Source organism: Rhea pennata, chromosome 1, assembly GCF_028389875.1.
Source record: "Rhea pennata isolate bPtePen1 chromosome 1, bPtePen1.pri, whole genome shotgun sequence".
NCBI classification, from domain to species: domain Eukaryota; kingdom Metazoa; phylum Chordata; class Aves; order Rheiformes; family Rheidae; genus Rhea; species Rhea pennata.
In genome coordinates, this window is record NC_084663.1 from 199,346,653 (window position 1) to 199,366,712 (window position 20,060).

The following is a 20,060-nucleotide window of genomic DNA, read 5'->3' on the forward strand; positions in this document are numbered from 1 at the left end:
TTAAGTAGCACTTATTGAATACATCCTGTGGATATATCTATTGCAAATGGGAAGTACCAAGCCTGTGACTGAAAGTGCTAGGTGCAAAATGCATAGGTGTCTCGACTGTTTTTTTTGTGGTCATGCCTGTGAAACATTTGCTTGTTTGAATGTAGCACCCTGCAGATCTCTAGGCTGAAGTTGTTTTGTGCATGATGCTGTTGGGCGTTGTGTGCACTACTCCGCTTGGGCAGGTACCGGCTGGGAAGTCACTGTCAGCATGATCTTACCATAGAGCATTTTTTTAATCCTTAAACTCCTTAGTTAAGGGGCTTGAAGAAGTAATAGCCTTAAGCACATAGACCTATACATTTTAGTAGGATTAGTGATATACTTGAGCAAAGCCATCTGCTTAAGTACCGTGTTAAAGTTGGGACCTTAATTGCTGTCATATTTAAATACTTGGGTCAAATGGATGCAATTGCAGTGAATACATATAATACACATGCATCTCAAAAAAGTGATTTGAAAGCTTAGTTTGTGCTTGTTTTGCCTTCATGTTTGAGCAGGAAGCAACCTGCAGAGTCCATGGAAATCAAAAAGCTATCCAAATATGCAAAAGAGCAACTTGTGCTCTATAAAGAGATGAACCCTGAGTTAAATATTTTAATTTAATTTGAGGTGAAATTAAATGATGCTTGTGTTCAGATACTTTGATGCCCATGTTTAACTTTACATGGGCATTTTGTGGAAAAACGAAGTTGCACAATGAGCCCTAGTGATATTGTGTAAGAGAAGGTTGCTGTACTGTAGAGTTTCTCATTTAGAGTAGGTGGGTAGTAGAGTAGGTACTCAAAAATGAGTACTTATTCAATATAAGGGGGCAGCAGAAAATTTTTGGGGCTTCAGCATTTAAAAAAAGTTCTATATGTTCATGGTTTACCTTTTTAAGTACAGTTTGAATTTCAGGTAATCTGAAAGTACTACACATAACTGTCTTGGTTTGGGCTTTGTTTATGAGGATGTGATCTCTGCTATTGTCAGTAATTGTTGTAACTGAGTTGTCGCTCGTGCTTTTATTTTATACTTTTACTTAGCAAAATATACCTAGAACACTAGTGCTCTTTGGATACAAATCTTTTGCAGTGGTTTTTGGTGGTACAAAGATTAGAGGCAAGAAGTTAAATGAGAAAGACCCAGACAGAAGATGAATGAAAGGTGGTTCTTCACAGAATTGTTGCGGCAGGATAGAGTGGATGCTAGCAGTTTAAGTAGACTCAGAGACTGGGCACAATTCATGAAAAATACCTCCCCCCTTCCCCCACAGGATTGCTCAGAAATGATGTCTGGCTCACTTAAGTCCCTGAATTGCAAATGCTTGGAAGCTAGGAGTAGTCAGGAAAAATACTGTGTACTTCCTTTTCCTAAATGGTTTATTAGGCATTCGTTTTGGCTACTGTGGAAGAGGGGAGGTTGGGCTTCGATCTGACCCAGTATGACTGCTTTCATGTTTTGATTTGTAGGTAATTTACAATGATTCTAAATAACTTGTGAAGTATATTATTTGTGTGCTTTGCCCTTTTAATTTTTTTTTCAAAATTTTTTCCATGCTTTCTCACAAAACCTTTAATGTGGTCCGTGCATAAGAACAGAGTCAAATATGCTAAGCAAAAGGTTATCTACTTTTGTGTTACTAAAAGCTGACTTACTGTTTTCTGTTTTTTTAATCAGGAAACATTTTGACACATGATAAAATATTAATTAATCTTCTAGACTCAGTTTATGGTGGTAGATGAATAAATTCATGCATCTTCTAAAATTGTACAATTTGATGTGAAGTTTAGCTTAAAAAAATAAATTTCTCAACTTTGAACTGACTGTGTTCCATAGCTCTTAACCAGAATGCAGGAAGCAGAAAGTAGACTTTGCGGAGTGATTGCTAGAGGTAGTTCTTAATAATGATGGATTGTGTTTAAAATACAAAATTAATACAAAATTGAATGTAAAATAGAAATTTATACTTAAAGCAAAATAACATGGTAGATAGTATACTACTACAGAATATTTTAAAAAATATGGTGAAGTTCTAAAAGAGTAGAGCAATACAAATATAGGCTCCCCTGTCATGTATTTGTGATAAAAGTGAAGGAAAACATGAATGACTTCAGCATCATAGCAAATCTTTGTTTTTGTTAAAATTGGTCTTAAATTTTTGCCGCATAATGCATTTCATTTTACAGAAGGCATCTGATCAACATGATGCTGCTTTAAAGGAAGGTACTTTTACTAGGCTACCTGTTGCCTTTGTAAGAGTAACACCCTTCAGTCCATTCCTTGTCCATCTCGTCTCTGCCACAGAGGATGTTACAGTGGAAAGAAATGTTATTTCTTTATTTAGCGAGTTTTATGACATAGGCAGAGCTCATCTTTTAATGCAAATTTCCTTAATGTCAGGAATTTAGTGTACCTTGCATGCTTCTGTTGCTGCTGTTGTTCGATTTTTTCTTTGTTTTAACTCCTACTCAGGAAACAAAGTTTAATACAAATGATCGGATTTCCAACACTACCTCCCACAAATGACCAGTGAACACAAGTTTTAATGTGTCAGATATTTGTTTACTTTTGAATCCCTGGATACATTGGAAGTGAAAATTGAGAGACTTCTGTTGGAATCTAGTAGCTCTGCATTTTTTTTTTTTTTTAAATAACACTATTCTTTTTTTCAGGAAGGAAACTGAATATAACAACTTCATTTATACTTCAAATCTTACCTATGGTAAAATACTATATATTGCATACTGTTATATATGGTCCTGAATTAGCAGGGACAGGATGGAATTTACTGTTATGCAGATGGGCCTGTTTACTTGAAATTATTTTCAGCTCATCATAATTTCTAACTCTGACTGTTCCATCACACTTGAATCTCATCTGCAAGAAGTTTATACCATTCTTTCTTTCAAAGTAAAACTTTGTATTTTCCATACAAACAGTTAACTAACTCTAACTGGAACAGGGAATAATAAAGTAGGCATAACCTCACAGAACAGCTTTAATAACAGTAGTGTGCACTTTTTAAAAACAATTGGTATATGCAATTTCTGAGTGTAGTTCCTTGAACACTTATGTTTAGTAGAGACTCTTGTCAATAAGAGATGATTAAACAATGATTCATAAGACAAAAAGCTATTAAGACAAAGTGTCTCTTCCTGGATATAATTTACAGGAAATTGTTTTTTTGTAATTAAATACTGGAGAAATTGTATCAGCAACTAAAACTATGTCAAGAAAGTAGTAGAGCATATGATCAGTTTTCATAAGGAACATGAGAACTAAGGGTTAAATAAAATCTCTTACTAGTTTCAGTACGTGTAAGAGCAATATAAGGGCAGAGTAGATAGAACTTCAAGCTGAAAATATAAAAGCTTTGGAGTATGCTTTGACAGTAGGCATAAAAGCCTTTTCCAAGCTGTACTTTTCTCCTAATACTAGGTTGAATTTCTGCATATTCTGCCACTGCATGTCCACTCTTCACTCCCTTTTCTTAGAAAAGATTCGATAAATACCTAACGCTGATATGCGAGGTGACAACCTGGTGTCCTTTTCATCAGCACAACTAAATCTGAAAGATTAACTTGCTGCATTAAGCAGTGAAACACAATTAGTGTGTTAAAAATGAGGTCTTGAATGGAGAACTTGATCAAACAATGACAGCTGGAAACACCTGGTCTTAATAACAGATTATGTCTCATTAACCATTGCTCCCAACATAAAACAAAAATATTTTATAGAAATAGGTTATTTAAGAAGAGTAATTAAACTAAGAGGTTTGGCTTTTGGCCAACACATCTGGATAATGAGATAGTTTCAGCTCGCGGCAGTTTGCTGCATGTGTATGCAAACTCACACACATGCCTGCTCTGCTTCTCTCTAGAATAGATGCTTTAATGCCAATGTCTGTTTTAGCTTCCCCTTTCTGCTCTGCTGGTGAGCCCAAAGGAGTTGCTTCCAGATAAGATGTTTTAGACTCCAGGCTTTTTCAAACCTTTGACTTTCTTTTAATATCATCAAAAATAACAGCTGTGTTAATGGTTTGAGGGTATGGATACTAGACTAGAAACTGGAGTTGTTCTTTCATGTCAAATACCAAATTGCGGTATATTAGAAAACACCAACTTCAGAAGATACAGAGCTGGTTCTTTGGCCTGCGACATCTAATTGTCCACATTCTCCTAGTGCTTTAAAGAAGCAAAACCAAAAATGTGTTCTATACATTCTCCTTTGACAAAATTGTCATTTCCATTCATAAGCTTATCCTAGCATATCTCTTTTTTTTTTTGATGCTGCGGTCTTTGAAAATGTCATACGGTTACTTAGTAAATCTCTCTTCAGTGTACTGAATCCTGAGGCTTGAACATCTTTGAGATTTCTTGCAGTGCTTTTATTCTCTTAAATGTTATTTTTATTTACATATGCAGAATTTTTGCTCCTATTCTCAGTGTCTTACATTGCATTTCTGCCTTTGATAAGATGAAACAGGAATTTGTGAACTTAAGTAGTAACCTGCTGCCATACTTTTTATGGTCTGAATATACATATTTTCACCTCAGATACCCTTTCCATAAAAACATGCCATCTAATCACTCCATTTTTTGGTGTTTCTTCTTTTGCATCCTGTGTTTTCAGTATTATGCTATGTTAAACAGCTAGCTATTTAAAAATGTAGCTAGCAATTTAAAATAGCAAACTGTCTTTAAACCTTTTTCCAAGGTTGTACTTAGAAGGTTATTTGGCTTGCTTACACCCAGTATTATTGTTTTGTTAGACTGAACAGTCTCTAGTTTTCTTCACTACTAGTTATGCTACTAGTTCTAATCTTACCTCTGGAGGGAGATGGTATGACTCTTACTGAATTTTTGTTGTTCTGCTCTTACAGTTTGAGGTTTGCATCCTTGTATGTTCTACTCAGAAGACAGTATTCTGATTACCCTGTCTCAAAGACACAATAAGAAAATAAGCCCTGAGAATGAATAGAAAGATTTTTGAATGAAGGGATGCTTGGAGGCATTCATGTTAAGGAAGAGATGAATAAGAAAGTCGAGATAGTTACTCTGAAAAATGAACAGTGTAGATAAAATAACCTTTTTTCTTAATGTAAGAACAAAGAACTGTTGAATTTAAAGGGCAACCAATTTTATGTCTAAATGAAAAATATATTTTTTACGCAACATGTTATTAACCTGTGTCACTTGCTGACTTGAAGAAAAAAAGAGGCTAAACAATTAGTATTTATTATATGTATCTAATTCTTTTATAATAATGAACGTTTTCATTTACAAATAGGAGCTATGATGTTTGACAGTCTTGAGCTTTATCGTAAACCTAGCATTAACTGATGAAGTTACTCTTCTATAGGCTAGTTAATTGTTGTAATACAGCCTACATTTGATTTTTTGACGCATCTCCTCACTGTTAATTGCCAGGTGTTGATTAAGGCACACCAGCTGCCTAATCTTCTGAAACTATTTTTCTATTCTCTATTTTCTGTATTAGCCTAATCTCTTATGAAGTTGTTACAGTGATGCTTATTACTATTTATTTACTGAGCCTTTCTTGAAATAATAAAACTTTAAGCTAGGTTAAATTTGGATTTTGTTTCCTCATGCTGATACTTTCTTTCTTTCTTTTTTTTTTTTTTCTTTTTCTGCTGTAGGAAACCAAAATCAAAGATGTAAGCTTTTACATCATGGTCTTCTGTTACAGACCTGAGACCATTTTAATTTCATCTTGCTTTAAGATCCAAACCTTGGTCTTGTTATGGAGAAAGCTGTGTCTATTGATTTTTATAGGTATTATATTTGAAGTTGACAGTTCTATTAACTACCAGTGGCAGATCTTCAAGGGTAACTTAGAGGCTGTGATACTTAAGTGATGTTATATGGGAACACAAGATAGTGAATAGATTGAATTTATCACTGGTGATATTTGCTCTTAGAAATTGTTATCACTGAACAAAGCAGACTTCATTCTAAAAATGATTGACTCATCCCTTCTGATAACTATTGATCATATGTGAAAAGAACCTGAGAACTGAAAAGAAGGGTATTTGAAATGGGAGAAGAAAAGAATAATTAAAGAGAAGGAAATAGCAAGTGGAGGAAATAGCTTCTGGTGTGTCCATGTGATAAGAAGTGCTAGACACTCACATGATATGATAATACAGGGATAAAATTTTCCAACAGAGGAGTAAGATGATAGTGAATTCAAAGTACTTCCACTGGCCATAAATGGTAAGAGAAAGGAAGCAGGTAGTGTGCTTGGATCAGCTTCTAAGTTGTCCAAGGTCATAGCTGGTGTGGTTGTGTTGGTCTGCTCCTTGTTGAAGGTTCTTGCTGAGCTTGTTATTCTTTCGTTACATTATGCTTGGGCTACTTCATTGTAGCTCTTGGTGGAGATTTGCGTACAACTCTCAGCTTGTACAATACACAGCTTTTTGTTGGCTCAATAATTTTTTAAAATTGGTCTTTTTCCAGCTCTGGTAGCTCCCTATCCCACAATATACTGAATCTTAAAAAATATATTTTTCTTTGTTATTACTGTTAGCGCTGAAACAGTTCCAGTTTAACAGAACCTATCTCAAATGATTGGTTTGCTTACCCTATTTGTTTTGCTTCTCAAGAATCTGTTCCTCAGATTAAACTGCACACCTGGTGGCAGAGCTTTTTCATTTCTTCCTGTTAAATTATGGAACAGACATCTCTGGAGACTTAATTTTTTTCAGAACTTCATTTTATTTATTTATGTATTTAATTTAAAGCATTTATCATTTGAAAACAGACTTGCCCACTTAGTTATCTTTAGTTGTGTTAATTGCTGTATAGCATTCTGTAGATATGTTGAGAGTTAGGGTACTGTGCCTATTTAATCAGTTTGAATTAGAAATCCATATTCCTTCTTTAATGACAACAATTGTGCTCTAGTTTGGTAGATTCACACAATCGTTGTTTTAGAGTATAAATTATGTTATGTAGCAGTCATCATGACGACCACAGTTTGGGAAGGGACTTGAACCTTTTCTATAGTTTAAAAATTTTAATATTTAATGATAGGTATCATCATCTAGTCTGATAATATTTAAGATAATTTATTTGCTCTATATTGTAATTATATATAATTACATAGGAAGTTCTAATAGCAAATATGTATTAACTTATTAATATTTTAAATGACTGAATTGTTGTGAGGTATTATATAATGCGTTTATGTCTTATGTTTATTTATTCAAAAGTCATTCAAAAACTTGAGGTTTAAAGTAAGCTTTGTAGTTTTTTTTGAAGGCAATACCTGTAGCTATATAAAGATATAAACATACTCTTGGATATTAAGGACAAGTTAAAAGCAAAAAAACAGACTACAGTAGCTCTATCTATAAATAAAGCCCAATAAGGTAATAGTGCTTGTTTTGTGAAAGATGGTTACAGTTCCTTGATGATTTCACAGATTGTTAACAGGAAAGAAAATAGTTACTTCATTCTAGTGCATGCTGAATGAATACTGCTGCATAGTGCATCACTATCTTAGGAATAAAAATTATAAAAATGTAAAGAAAAATTTAATGGATAAAATAAGAGTAGGAAAAAAGTAATAATTTCCATTCCACTTGAGGTTTCCTGAATTAATGAGACAGTTGACATCACAAATTACAGTATGATTTTTCAGTAACTCTGGAATAATGGATATGCATTGAACAGTCTTTATTGAACATACAAAGCTATCAGCAGCACTATAAAAGTACCAGGTCGATTAAAAATATCAAGACAGTAATGTGTGGCCTTGTATGTAATACAAAACTTGGGAAAATAGAACTAGAGGGGATCTGAAAAGTTAACCTACTTCTCCCTTTTTTTTTCTTCTGCTCACTATTGAATCAATGACATAATGTAAATAAATCATTTGTTAGATAAGACCAGAGGTCCTTCAGCTTCTAGCCATCTCACATTGTGGTTAGTCTCAGATGATGAAGTGAAGGTTTAAGAAGTTGAGTATGTCGATCTCTCTTCTGGTATGCTGTCCTGTCTACAGGCATTCAGTGATTTACAAATACTTTATTCAGTAACAAGGAGTAGCATTCAGACCATTTTGTTTAGCAGCTACACGGGAAAGAGGCGCTCTTTCCTGTCCATACTTCCTTCAGCTGTTTCTACTCCAAGCTGAAGAAACCTAAACTTTTTAGTTTCTCCTTGTGTGGAAGCTGTTTTGTATTTCTAAGTGTCCTCATTATCCTTTCCTTTTTAAATTCACCTTATATTTTACTATCCAGTCAATCAGCCCTGTGAAATCTTTCTGCAAGTTCTTACAGTCTGCTGTGGTTTTGATTGTCCTGAATAACAGGTATCATCACCAAACTTCATCACCTTTTTCATCACCTGAAAATGTGTTCCCTTTATCAGAGTAAGGTACCATTTATAAATATATTTAACAGTGGAAATTCTAATACAGAACATTGTGAAGCTTTGCTTTTAAGTAACGTCCTTTGAGAAAGCTGATTATTTGTATCCTTTGTTAACCAACTAGTAATTAAGGAAGGGAACTTCCCATTTGTTCCTAGGGCAGTTTTCCATATCTTTTCTGTTTGTTGGTTTTTTTTAATTTAAGTAGATTATATCAATTAGATTAGTGTCCGCATGCCTTTGAATCCTAATGCTTTTGTGAGTCATGCCATCTCTCTACAAAGACTCTTACCAGTATACTACAATTACTCAGGTGTATAAAAATTGTGTTCTTTGTTATGGTTGCATGAGTTTACCCACTACAAATATTAGCTGTATTGCCCTGTAATTCCCCAAAGTAGCCTTTGGCACGTTTAAGGATTTATGTTGTGCTTGCCACCCTCTATTATTTTTGAACTGAAGACTATAAAAGTAATATAATGGATGCTGAACCATGTAAAAGAAGTTATATAGTGGAATTTTTTTGTTGTTTTTGAAACTGTAACAAAAATCTTCTCTTTGTGGCAGCTTGTTTGAAAATTTCTTTCAGTGGTACTTCAATTTGAAGACAATCCCTAAGCTTTATTCCTTGATTAAAAAAGAAAGAAAGAAAGAAAGAGATAAGAACATTTTAAATTCAGAATGCAAATAATTTATTTTTCAAATGTCATCCTTTGATACTGCTTTTACAACTTGATCATCTCTTATTTTTCTGTTGGAAGACTTTTTGTTTCTTTTTGGTTTCTGTGTTTAGAAAAAATTGTTTCAGCATTTATCTTTGGTATGATCTCCCTCAAAATAAGCTTTTGCCATGCCTAGTTATGTTACTACAGTTGACTTCCCAAGTTTATGCTGTTTTTTTAATTCAGTCCTGTTTAGCCAGGATTTTTGACTTCCGAAGGATGTCTTTATTTTTAATAACCTCTAAAATCTTCTGAATAATCATGCTTGAGATATTTGATCTTTTAGATTTTCTTGGTTCATAGTATACATGTACTCTTAGCCTGCAATATGACTTCACATAAGTCTTCATGCTGTTCATTATTACTTTACCCTTTTGTCTACTCAATTTCCTCTTGATGAACCACATTTCACACTTTCTGAAGTTGAAGATTGCGGTAATTTTTTGTATTTTCCTTTTTTGCTGAAATATTAAATTTATTATGGTCACTCTTATATGTCTTAGCAGGACACTGTCTGCAGACTTTTCAGCATTTAAAAAATTGCTCTATCAACTTTGGGTTTTGACTCAAAGAATTCAGTATTTATATCTAAACATTTGTCATCTGCATCATTCCATCTGTGTAACTGGGAGCCTGTTGAAATTTCTCATTAGAAATTACTGCCCTACTGACTTAGATGTGTACAAAGAAATTAAAGACTATGGTTCTTCATAGTTTACTAGCCTTTTTCTTTGTTTTTTAAAAAAGGCATGGTAATGATTCTACATTCTTCTTAGACAATTTGTAGCAGTGTTTACAGTCCTTAATGTTAGAAGGGCCTTTTTATTATTTAGCTTGCATTTCTTCTGCAGTTTAAATCTTCTTGTTTTCCTTTTATCCCACTTAGACTTTTCAGGTTGCTAAAATCTTTTGAATTTTTGCAAACTGCCAGAGTATTTTCCCTATTTTTGTCTATTTCTTAAAAAAAAAAAAAAAAAAAAGTAAAATGACTTTTTCTAGGCCTCTAGCCTCTAGCCTTTTTGTCCTTTTCCAGTTTTTGTCCAGTTAGTTTGCGTTTTCTTGATTTGCAGTATGCTAGATAGGATGCTAGGATATAAGGCCATCTGAAGTCTTATATGGGAATATTTCTACTCTTCCCACAAACATATAAGTCAGCTTATATTGGTACATATCTTCTGTATATGTGTAGGTTTCAGTACACACATAAATAAAATAATTTCTTTCTCTCTGTTTGTGAACTACTCTGCACCTGCCAAGATAAAGATAAATAGATAGATCATTACATTCATTTGGAGAAAGTCATGTGTACAGAGCACTAACTTTTAAACAGTGGCTCAATGTTTGGTGGTTGTTTCAGTTATCAGGTTATATATTATTAGATACGCTAGATGCTAGCATATCTGGACAGCTATGAAGAAACTCACAGGGCAGCGTTTATCAGGAAGCTGAGAAAGTGATTTATGAGGCAAAACTTTTTGATATTTCTTTGACTTTTCCCTGGTGGCTTCAGCTGTTGAAATGGTTTTTACCTTTTATCACAGCCTGGAACTTTGATTAGTCATAGGCTAAGCATTAGAATATGTACAAATGTCTACCTGTTTTTTCACATGCAGAAAAAAATGGCTAACATCCTAGCAGCTTCACTAGTTACCTCTTCATTGTTCTATCTGTAATATTCTGTTTGCATTTATATCTCGTTTAAAAACGCAGAACACGCTGCTGTTTTTTTCCTCACAGTGTATTCTTTCTCCATCCCGTTACCCTTTGCATTTGCTCGTTTAACCCTGACCATTTTGTCGTCGTTGTTATGTCCTCAAAATAACAGTGCTTTTAGTGCCGTGCCGTTAACTATAGTTGTCAGGTCAGTCTGAAGAGCGTAGCGGCGACGTGTGGAAACGTCGTCCCCTTGCTCTGTTTGCCTCTGCCGCGAGCGAGGTTGGAACTTAAGTATGTGGCAAGCAGCAGCTAGAGGCAGAGGGTCTTTTCGTCCTTTTGTGCTTACTCGGCTCTTCTTCCCGACAGAGAGAAGCGCCTTCTGTTTTGAAGAAAATATCTGAGGCAGATCCAGAGCTGATCCTGGTAGTAAGTGTGTAGAGTGTTTTAGGCAGAATGCTGCTCTGGCTGCCTGGCCCTGGAAGGGGCGCAGGGGGTAACTGGTAATGGGGCCAGGCCAGCGCTAGGCAGCTTGGTTTAAAATCTGCAAAATGAGAGAGAAAGCAGATTTTTCATGGAGCTGGACAGTTTTTTCTTCCATAACGTCTACCTTTTGTGTGACTTTTCTTGAAGAACGTTATTAAGCTATTGGAGTGAGCATACTGTAGTACATGCAGAATTTTCAGACTATTGGGGCTTTCTGGGACCGGCTTTCATTAGGCAAGGACGGCAAATGTAAAGCAGACACATCAGTTGTTTAGAAAATAGCTTCCGTTTGAGATTAATAAAGTTGTTTTATAAAACTTGACTAAAGGCTGTCCTAAAGACTGTCTTAATATCACCAAATCTAGTGATGTCCCTGTTGTTTGCTCTGATTTAATCAATTAACTTCTGTCTTCGAGTGTAATCAAGAAGCTTACAGACTTGTATCTTTTTTTTTTTTCAGAAAATTACTTATTTCTTCTATGAAGAATTTTTGTCTTTTCTCTTTTGTATTTACATGATCTGCTTAAATGCCTAAAAATGGGCTTTACAATAGCTGGGGTATAGTCAAGTATTTAAGCAGCCATTTGGGAGGTGGAAGTGATGATTCTGCTCCCGTTTTGTCCTTTTTCTCCTTCTGTCTGAAGGACTGCAATTCACGGAGTGCCTTCAGCACTGAGCTGTATGAAAATGCTCCTGTTCTTTCTTCTCCCTTTCCCTTGGAGTGCTCCAGTCTCCTACCCTTAACTGAATGCTTTTACTCCAGAATATTTTTACAGAAGAGTATATTTTTCTAAATTAAAGTTGTGGCTGCCGCCATGGTTTTTTTCCATGAACTTAGAAGTGTTAGCGCTGGACATGAACTAAACAAACCAGGGATAAAAATTGGGGATTAAAAATGCATTGTCCAGGAATTCTACCTGCATTTGGATATAGAATAAATGTTAAATCATCCGTCTGTAGTGAAATGGAAGCATTTTGGGGCATGCTCTGAAGCATAACTATGTATGAGCCTAGAACTCTACTGATAAAAACTTAGGTGCCTATAGGATTTTAGGTGATGAAGGGCAAACTAGGAGTTCAGGGATTATGCTTTTCTGCCCAAACTAGAATGACCTCACTTACAGGTAATTCCTTGAGCTGGGTGTTTGCTTCTGGGCTTGCAGTTCTGAAGAAACCCACTATAAGGACTTACATTAGCTGGCAAAAAGCGTTCCAAGGAAATTCAGGGGTCTCTTCAGTTCTTACATACTATCCATTCACCTGTCACTCACTGACTGAACAGATACCAGGCAACTGAGAGGTTTTTGATAAAGAACAATTAATGATACCAGTGGTTTGGATATTAGTCGCCTTCTTATCTACACCGGATGGTAGGGACCACTCTGTAAATTTCTTTTCTGGTGAGCAACATTTAATGTGTTCACAGCTCCTCTGTTTTTCCTCTTTGTAAGATAATCTCAGAAGAAGTATCAAGTCATGGCTTGTGGGCTTTCTGGTATGTTATTTTCCTTCAGCTGAAGCAGAGATGAGGAGGATAATGGAAAATGGACATGCACTTTTCTTTGATAGCCTCCCTATGTAAGTTGTGACATAGATCAGGTGATACCTCTTCAGATCAGTAATAATCTACCTCTCCAAGTCTGAGCTGAAAGTTAAAAAGCAATCAAAAAAACCCCTCAAACCAAAAAACCCCAGATATCCCAGCCTCCCAATTTCAGGCCTTGTTTTCTACTAGTTTGTGACATGATGCTTTGTGTACTGCAGGGCTGTAAAACAAGTTGTGTTTTGAATTCTAATAGAGGCTATAAAAGGAGAAGGACACTATCTATTTTGAGTTTCCTTTTAGTCTTTTTATTAGTCCTTTTATTCAGTTTAAATAAAGGATATATTTCAGACAGAGGATTCAGTTGACCGGCTGTGTTATTTCCTAATCAGGCAACTCCTGCTTGTAAGTTTTGAACGTGTACGACACCTATAATAGGCATGTAAGGGTCAAATTAAAAAAGAATACAGAAAGTCATCTTTTCCCTGCTCAGAGATCGTGGAAAGGTTTCCATGCTGTCAGGTAATACTAATTACAAAATAGCTGGCAAGATGATGCACCTATCTGTTTGACTCATTAAAGAGGATAATGTAGAACTTGCTGGCCACAACAATAACAGTAAACAAACTTTTTGCTAATAAAACACTTCTTGCTGATAATTATAGAGTAGAAAATTGCTATAAAGCTGTTAACTGATAATACAAAGGATGTTCATCTGAACATGCATTTACAAGAAAATCATGTTTATGTGGTGGTATGGGTGAAAAAAAACCATTTTTTTAATAAGTGTTTGACAGAGCTTAAAATTTCACTCAACTGTAGTATTCCAAGGCCAAATGATACTAATTTATTTTTAAATCTGTCTTCAGTGTGGTTGTTCAGCTTGTTGAACTATCCATAGCTCTTCTGGCATTCTGACATTAATGATAACAAGGGGAAGCTTGATTTAATTGGCAGAAAAAGCCTTTAGGCAACAGCTTACTGAAATATCTGAATATCTGAAGAAAAAGAAAAGGTCCTTGAAGTGAGAGTCAACAGTATATATGGAGCATTTGAGAAGTTGGCTCTCTCTGTTCACTAAAAGCTACCTGCTTACATCAGGAAAAAAAAAAAGAAAAAAAAAAGTTTCAGTATGTGTTCCTACTGTCTTCTGTCCTAGGCTTTGGGAGAATGAAGTTTTTACTCGTTTCATTTGCCCATTTCCCTATGTAATCTCACTAGTTTATGGCATAATTTGAGAAAGATTTTTGCTGTTCTTCTTTGGGTAGTAAATTGGGGTAAGAAATTGCAAACGCAAGATTAAAGGTAGTGTTTTGGCCTGTAGTGTTTTTTCATTACTTTGTATAATATATAAAATGGAAAATACAATGCTACATACATCTCTTGGTTTTCTGAGCTTAGTATGCCTGGAGGAAAATTGTAGCTCTACTCTTAAGCTAAGCAGACTTCTCCATATTGCTGTATATAAAGACAATATTATCTACTGAGATATTCAGACATATTTCTTGTGGGGATGAGGCTTTATGGGAAAGAGTCAAGAATACAAACTTGATTCTTTTTGGAAAATGTTTCTTTACCCTGGATTTTACTAGCTGGATGCATTGTCAATATTTCTTACTTTGAGTGTGGAAAAGAGGAAAGCCTAAAGTGAAGGAAACTATTACTACCTGCTTTGAATTAAAATGAACATGCAGCATGGCAAGAATCTGTTAATTTAAGTAATTAGGATTTCAGATATTTATTTGGTGTGCGATTAGGTGTTTCTTTGATTTTTGTCTGTCATGTTTTTAAAACTGTATCTTAAAACCTGATTAGGTTTCAAGCCTTCAGGAAGATGAACAAGTGATCCTTGTCAGAACAGATCAAATTGGAAGGGCATGGCCTGTGACAACACCAACTGAACCACTGGAGCCAAAAGGAGGAAGAAAAAAGCGACAGATGGTAAGTTTCTCAAATGTGAGCAAGTATAATTCTTAAATGATTTTGTAGATTTGCTTTTATGATGCCATAGTTAGTGTCTTATAAGAATATCATTCAGTTCCGTTCAGGTAATGATTGTAATTAAGTGTTAGAGTACATATTTATTAAGCACATAGTAAGTTTATTTTCAGACTTATGTTTCCCTAGAGACCACTTTAGGGCTTATTTAAATGCACATTCAAAGAATGTGAGTCCTTTTTTTTTTTTTTTTTTTCCAAATGATCATAATCTCTGAGCTAAATAGCTTATATTTGGTAAAGCCTGTAAATAATGAAGATTAGCAGAGCTGAATATTTGCAAAATAAGAAAGATTTTATTGAGAGAGTCAGGTCTCAGAAGTTACTTTTATTTTCTCTTGATCAAAAATAATAATGATAATACTAAAAATTATCACTTAATCTTTACAGCAAAGTGATAATGTGTTGGTCTCCATATATTCTAGGAACAGGTCTGTAGTCACTATATGAGGTGACTATCAGTTGGTTATAACTTGTATCAGTTGATTGGATGTGTTTGTGTGTGGCTTGCTGTCTTTAGCTTGTGCTTGTCGCAAATGAGATTTTATTTTAATGAATTTGGAAAATATCTTGTTCTGGGGGGACAAAGGACAAGAAGGAGACTGGGTGAGCATTTTACTTTCTGTGGCAAGCAAATATGCTAAAAGTATGTAAACTAACATTTTGAACTTCTTGGGGTAATAGGAGCTGAGAAGAGCTCATATTTCTAGCAAGTATGTTCTTGGTTAGTAGGACAGATCAATTTGTAATACTGCCACGGAAGAATGAAAAGAGCAAGAGATAAGAAATTTGTTTGTCTTCCTCCTGTTGTTTCTATTTTGGAAAAATGTTGTCCCTGTTATATTAATGACCTCTTCCCATATGCTCCTTCAGTATTTAGTTGTAGTGCTTTCCTGAAGGATAAACTCTATTCTCTTGTGTACTTTATCTAAGATGGCAGGGTGTCAACTTTATGCAAGTTTTCATTAGTGTCTCTGGTTACTTTTCCTTCTGGCTTAGCTGTCATGGATGCCTTGGGAATTCAAAAACTTTTTGTAAATAATGAATCTTTGTGTAATGTTCCCTCTGTATGAACTGATTTATTATTTCAGCAAATTTCTGTATTTCTTTCCTGCGTAGTAATGTTATAGCTCTGATAGACTAAGGAGGTAAGATATGTAGTGATTGTGAGGAGAACTAATATTTTTATTTAAACCTACTAATATAATCAGAAAAAGTGGAAGTATGTTCCTTTCCTTAGGTCCTTAGAAGAAGCGATAAGCCCAGCTGTTTCAGACTTGTGCTTAGCTTGGTTCTTGTTTGATTTTAGACATGCTGAAATGATCAAGATCTGAATTTCATACTTGATCTTGTTCTTGATCAGGTTACTATTCACTTTCAATCTGTTCATTTCCAGGTCACTACGCATATAGATAAAGAAAGAGTCAGGTATTTTCAGGATGATGATCATATGAGCCTGAAAGATTTAGTCAAAAATGAGAAGATGAGAACAGCAGAAGATCAAAACACACTATTCATGCGTATGGCATCGAAGGTAAAGTGTGGCTTTCTATTAAGCATTTTATAATCAGAAATATCAGGGAAGACATGGAACCTCAGAACATTAGGTGCTTTGCTTTTGGGTGAGAATTTTGATTAAGTCTTGAATAAACTTCAGACTGTTCTGAGATGATCTTGGTAGACGTTTTCAGTGTGATAGAAACCTGTCTCAGGTGAGTGATGCACTACACTCATAAGAAAGAAGCAGAAATGTGTTTTATTGATATAAGGCAACGAAGTTCAATGATAAATAATGGTTCAATGATAAATGCAGTGGTTTAACAAGATTTGTTAGCAAGGTACACTTGGTTATTTACTGCATAGAGAACAGACAAAATTGTCAAGGAGACCCTTCCGTTGAGGTGTGAGGTTCAGAGTACACCCCATTGCTTTACAAACTTATCCTCAGAGGAGTCTGGGTGCTGCTGGATACAATCTTAGTCCCTGACTTGGTCAGTGGTTTATGTCTGAAGGATTATGTGCACAATCAGTCAGAGATGCAATTTAGCAAAGTATGCAAAGTTTCAACATGATATTAGTCACTTGCTGAGGATCTGTTGAGAGTAAGGAATCTCTCAACCTCACGGAGTAACCTCGAGGAGCATCCCTACTGAGATGCAGCCCACTGTCATGCGGGAGAGCTCAATGGGCTCTGGGCTGCCCTCTGTTTATGCAATAAGATGATTTACTCCTAGTAATATTTGCATACACTCATACTCATATTTGCATACCAGCTATATTTTGGTTGACGCATGCTCAATTAGCCCTTGGCTATTTTGCTGTTGTTTGTCTCCTCAGATTCCAATCTGAGCTGGATGTAGCCACCAGAACTTCTACTGGTGGTTATCGACTGAGCTGAGTGGGGGGAGAGGTGGTATGTTTAGTTCCTTTATAGGAATTGATCATTGATTGTGCTAGTCCTCTGCCAGATTTTGATGCATTTGAGGTAAATACTTGTAGTGTGTGTTGTAGGTTAGTAGGTAGCTAGTGCCCAAGAAAGCATGCATTTCCCAAATTGTGATAAATAAGAGCATTTTCTTAGTGTTCCTCTCTTCCATCTCTTAGTTACCAGAATCAATGAGATTTGAAGTAAACTACATGAAACTCCATCAAGACATGCTGAGTAGTAAGATAATTTATACTCACAGCCAACACAGATTTATATGTTACGGTTCAATGATTGATTCCACCTGAAAGAGAGGCCAGCCCATAGACAGATATTGCAGTGCAAAATCATACAATCACAGAATAGTTGAGGTTGGAAGGGACCTTTGGAGATCGTCTAGTCCAACCTCCCTGCTCAAGCAGGGTCATCTAAAGCACATTGCACAGAATCGTGTCCGGGCAGGTCTTGAAGATCTCCAGAGAAGGAGACTCCACAACCTCTCTGGCCAACCTGTTCCAGTGCTCTGTCACCCTCACAGTAAAGAAGTTTTTTTCCTCTTGTTCAGATAGAATTTCCCATACTTCAGTTTGTGCCTGTTGCCTCTTGTCCTGTTGCTGGGCACTACTGAAAAGAGTCCAGCCCCACCCTTTTTACACCCTCCCTTCAGATAGTTATGCACATTGATGAGACCCTCTCTCTCCCCCCAGTCTTCTCATCTTCAGGCTGAACAGTCCCAACTCTCTCAGCTTTTCCTTGTATGACAGGTGCTTCAGTCCCTTAATCATCTTTGTAACCCTCTGCTAGACTTACTCCAGTAGCTCCGTATCTCTCTAGTACTGGGGAGCCCAGAACTGGACACAATCATCCAGATGTGGCCTCACCAGAGCTGAGAAGAGTGGCAGGATCACCTCCCTTGACCTGCAGGCAACACTCTTCCTAACGCACCCCAGGATACCATTGGCCTTCTTGGCCACAAGAGCACATTGCTGCGTCATGGTCACCTTGTTGTCCACCAGCACTCCCAGCTCCGCAGAGCTGCTTTCCAGCAGGTCAACCCCCAACTGGTACGAATGCATGGGGTTATTTCTCCCTAGGTGCAGGACCCTGCACTTGCCCTTGTTGAAATTCATGAGGTTCCTTTCTGCCTAATTCTCCAACCTGTCAGGTGTCTCTGAAGGGCAGCACAGCCCTCTGATGTATCAGCCATTCCTCTCAAGTTTTCAGGTCATTGATGGATAAGTTTGAACAAGACTGACCTCAGTGCTGAGCCCTGGGGAACCCCACTAGCTACAGGCTTCCAACTATTTCATCAGTCTCCACTGATGACAACCCCCTGAGCTCTGCCTTTCAGACAGTTTGCAATCCACCTCACCGTCCACTCCTCTAGCCCACGCTTCCTGAGCTTCTCTAGAAGGATGTGATGGGAGGCAGTGTCAAAAGCCTTGCTGAAGTCAAGGTACACAACGTCCACTGCTCTCCCCTCATCTGTCCAGCCAGTCATGCCGTCATAGAAGGCTATCAGATTGGTTAAGCATGATTTCCCCTTGGTGAATCCATGCTGACTACTCCTGATCACCACTTTTCCACCATATACCTATAGCTTACATCCAGGTTGAAAACGGATGATTAATTCCTGTCATCCAAACTGAGTAATGAAGGATGCTTTCTATGTCTGATATGGAAGTCTTTGACAGAGAGGACTTTCAATAGCCGGGACACACAGTATCCCTAACATGCTTCAAATTCTACTGCTCCACTGTTTTGTGCACCACTAAGTAGGTTTTGAAAAATGATTGTAAGCATGGATTTCAATTGAAGAGGAATAATAACAAGTCATTAAAACCAAGTGATCCTCACTTAGAGATCTGAAAAGCCGAGTGTGACAACTAAGCTATGAACTGCTGAGTATAACCTATTTATTTATTTATCCTTGATCCTGAGGAATAGAAGATGGCAAATACTGAAATCTTTTAAAAGAAACTAAAGGTCTGGAATGAAGGATCAATTTTTATTATAAAAGGAATTTATGAGTAGGTTCCTCAGGAATCTCTTCTGTTCAAGACGCTCATGAACAATCTGGAAGAAGGGATTTTTTGTGAGCTGACATTTTGTTACTGTTACATAATTATTCAGGATAGTCAAAGCTAGAGGTCACAATAAAGAATTTTAAAACCCGCAATACAAAGCTGGAATTTTTCTAATGTCATGAACTTTTTATCTGAACTTATTCATGAAGTTTACTCTATGCATTTGAAAGGTGCGAGTCATCTGTCTTATTTTGAATGTCTACTGAAATATTCTGATGGCTATAAAAGGAATTGAGATGACCAGTTCAGACATAGGAGATAATGCCATAAATCCCTAAAATTAGGAGGAAGAGTTCCCACCATACGCATCTGGTCAATCCATGATGAATCCATGCTTTGAATCTTACCTCAGCTCAAGGATCCCCCTGCAGAGCTGTACAGAGGAGGATGGTCAGAGGCACAGAATGGTGTCTCTGTGAAGAAAATCTAATAGCTTGACAAGTGATAGAAGTCCCAATTGTCATAAAATTAAAATGGAAAATTAGAATTTTTCATAATATCATGGTGAAATGATCACAGAGCAGAGAATTTAACATGAAGAAAAGGAAACAAACTTTTTTTTTTCTCCAAAAAGTACATATGGAAAATGTAGAACTTGTGCTGTAGAGCACAAGATGCTGTGGAGACTAGAATGGTGAACAGGAAGAAAGGGATACAGCAACAGTAAAATATGGTTTAATTTTGGCTCAGGTTTTCCACAGTAAATTGCTGAGGGCTG

The 20,060-nt window shown here is 36.3% G+C and overlaps 1 protein-coding gene across 2 annotated transcripts in view; it reads left to right on the forward strand.

Moving 5' to 3' along the window:
* CWF19L2 (CWF19 like cell cycle control factor 2) overlaps window positions 1–20,060 on the forward strand; it is an 80,173-nt gene that overhangs the window by 32,820 nt on the left and 27,293 nt on the right. For both annotated transcript variants that reach the window (XM_062577516.1, XM_062577507.1), the window contains exons 11-12: window positions 14,649–14,774; window positions 16,227–16,364. In XM_062577516.1, coding sequence (XP_062433500.1) covers window positions 14,649–14,774; window positions 16,227–16,364 — 264 coding nt within the window. The remainder of the gene's footprint in view (window positions 1–14,648; window positions 14,775–16,226; window positions 16,365–20,060) is intronic.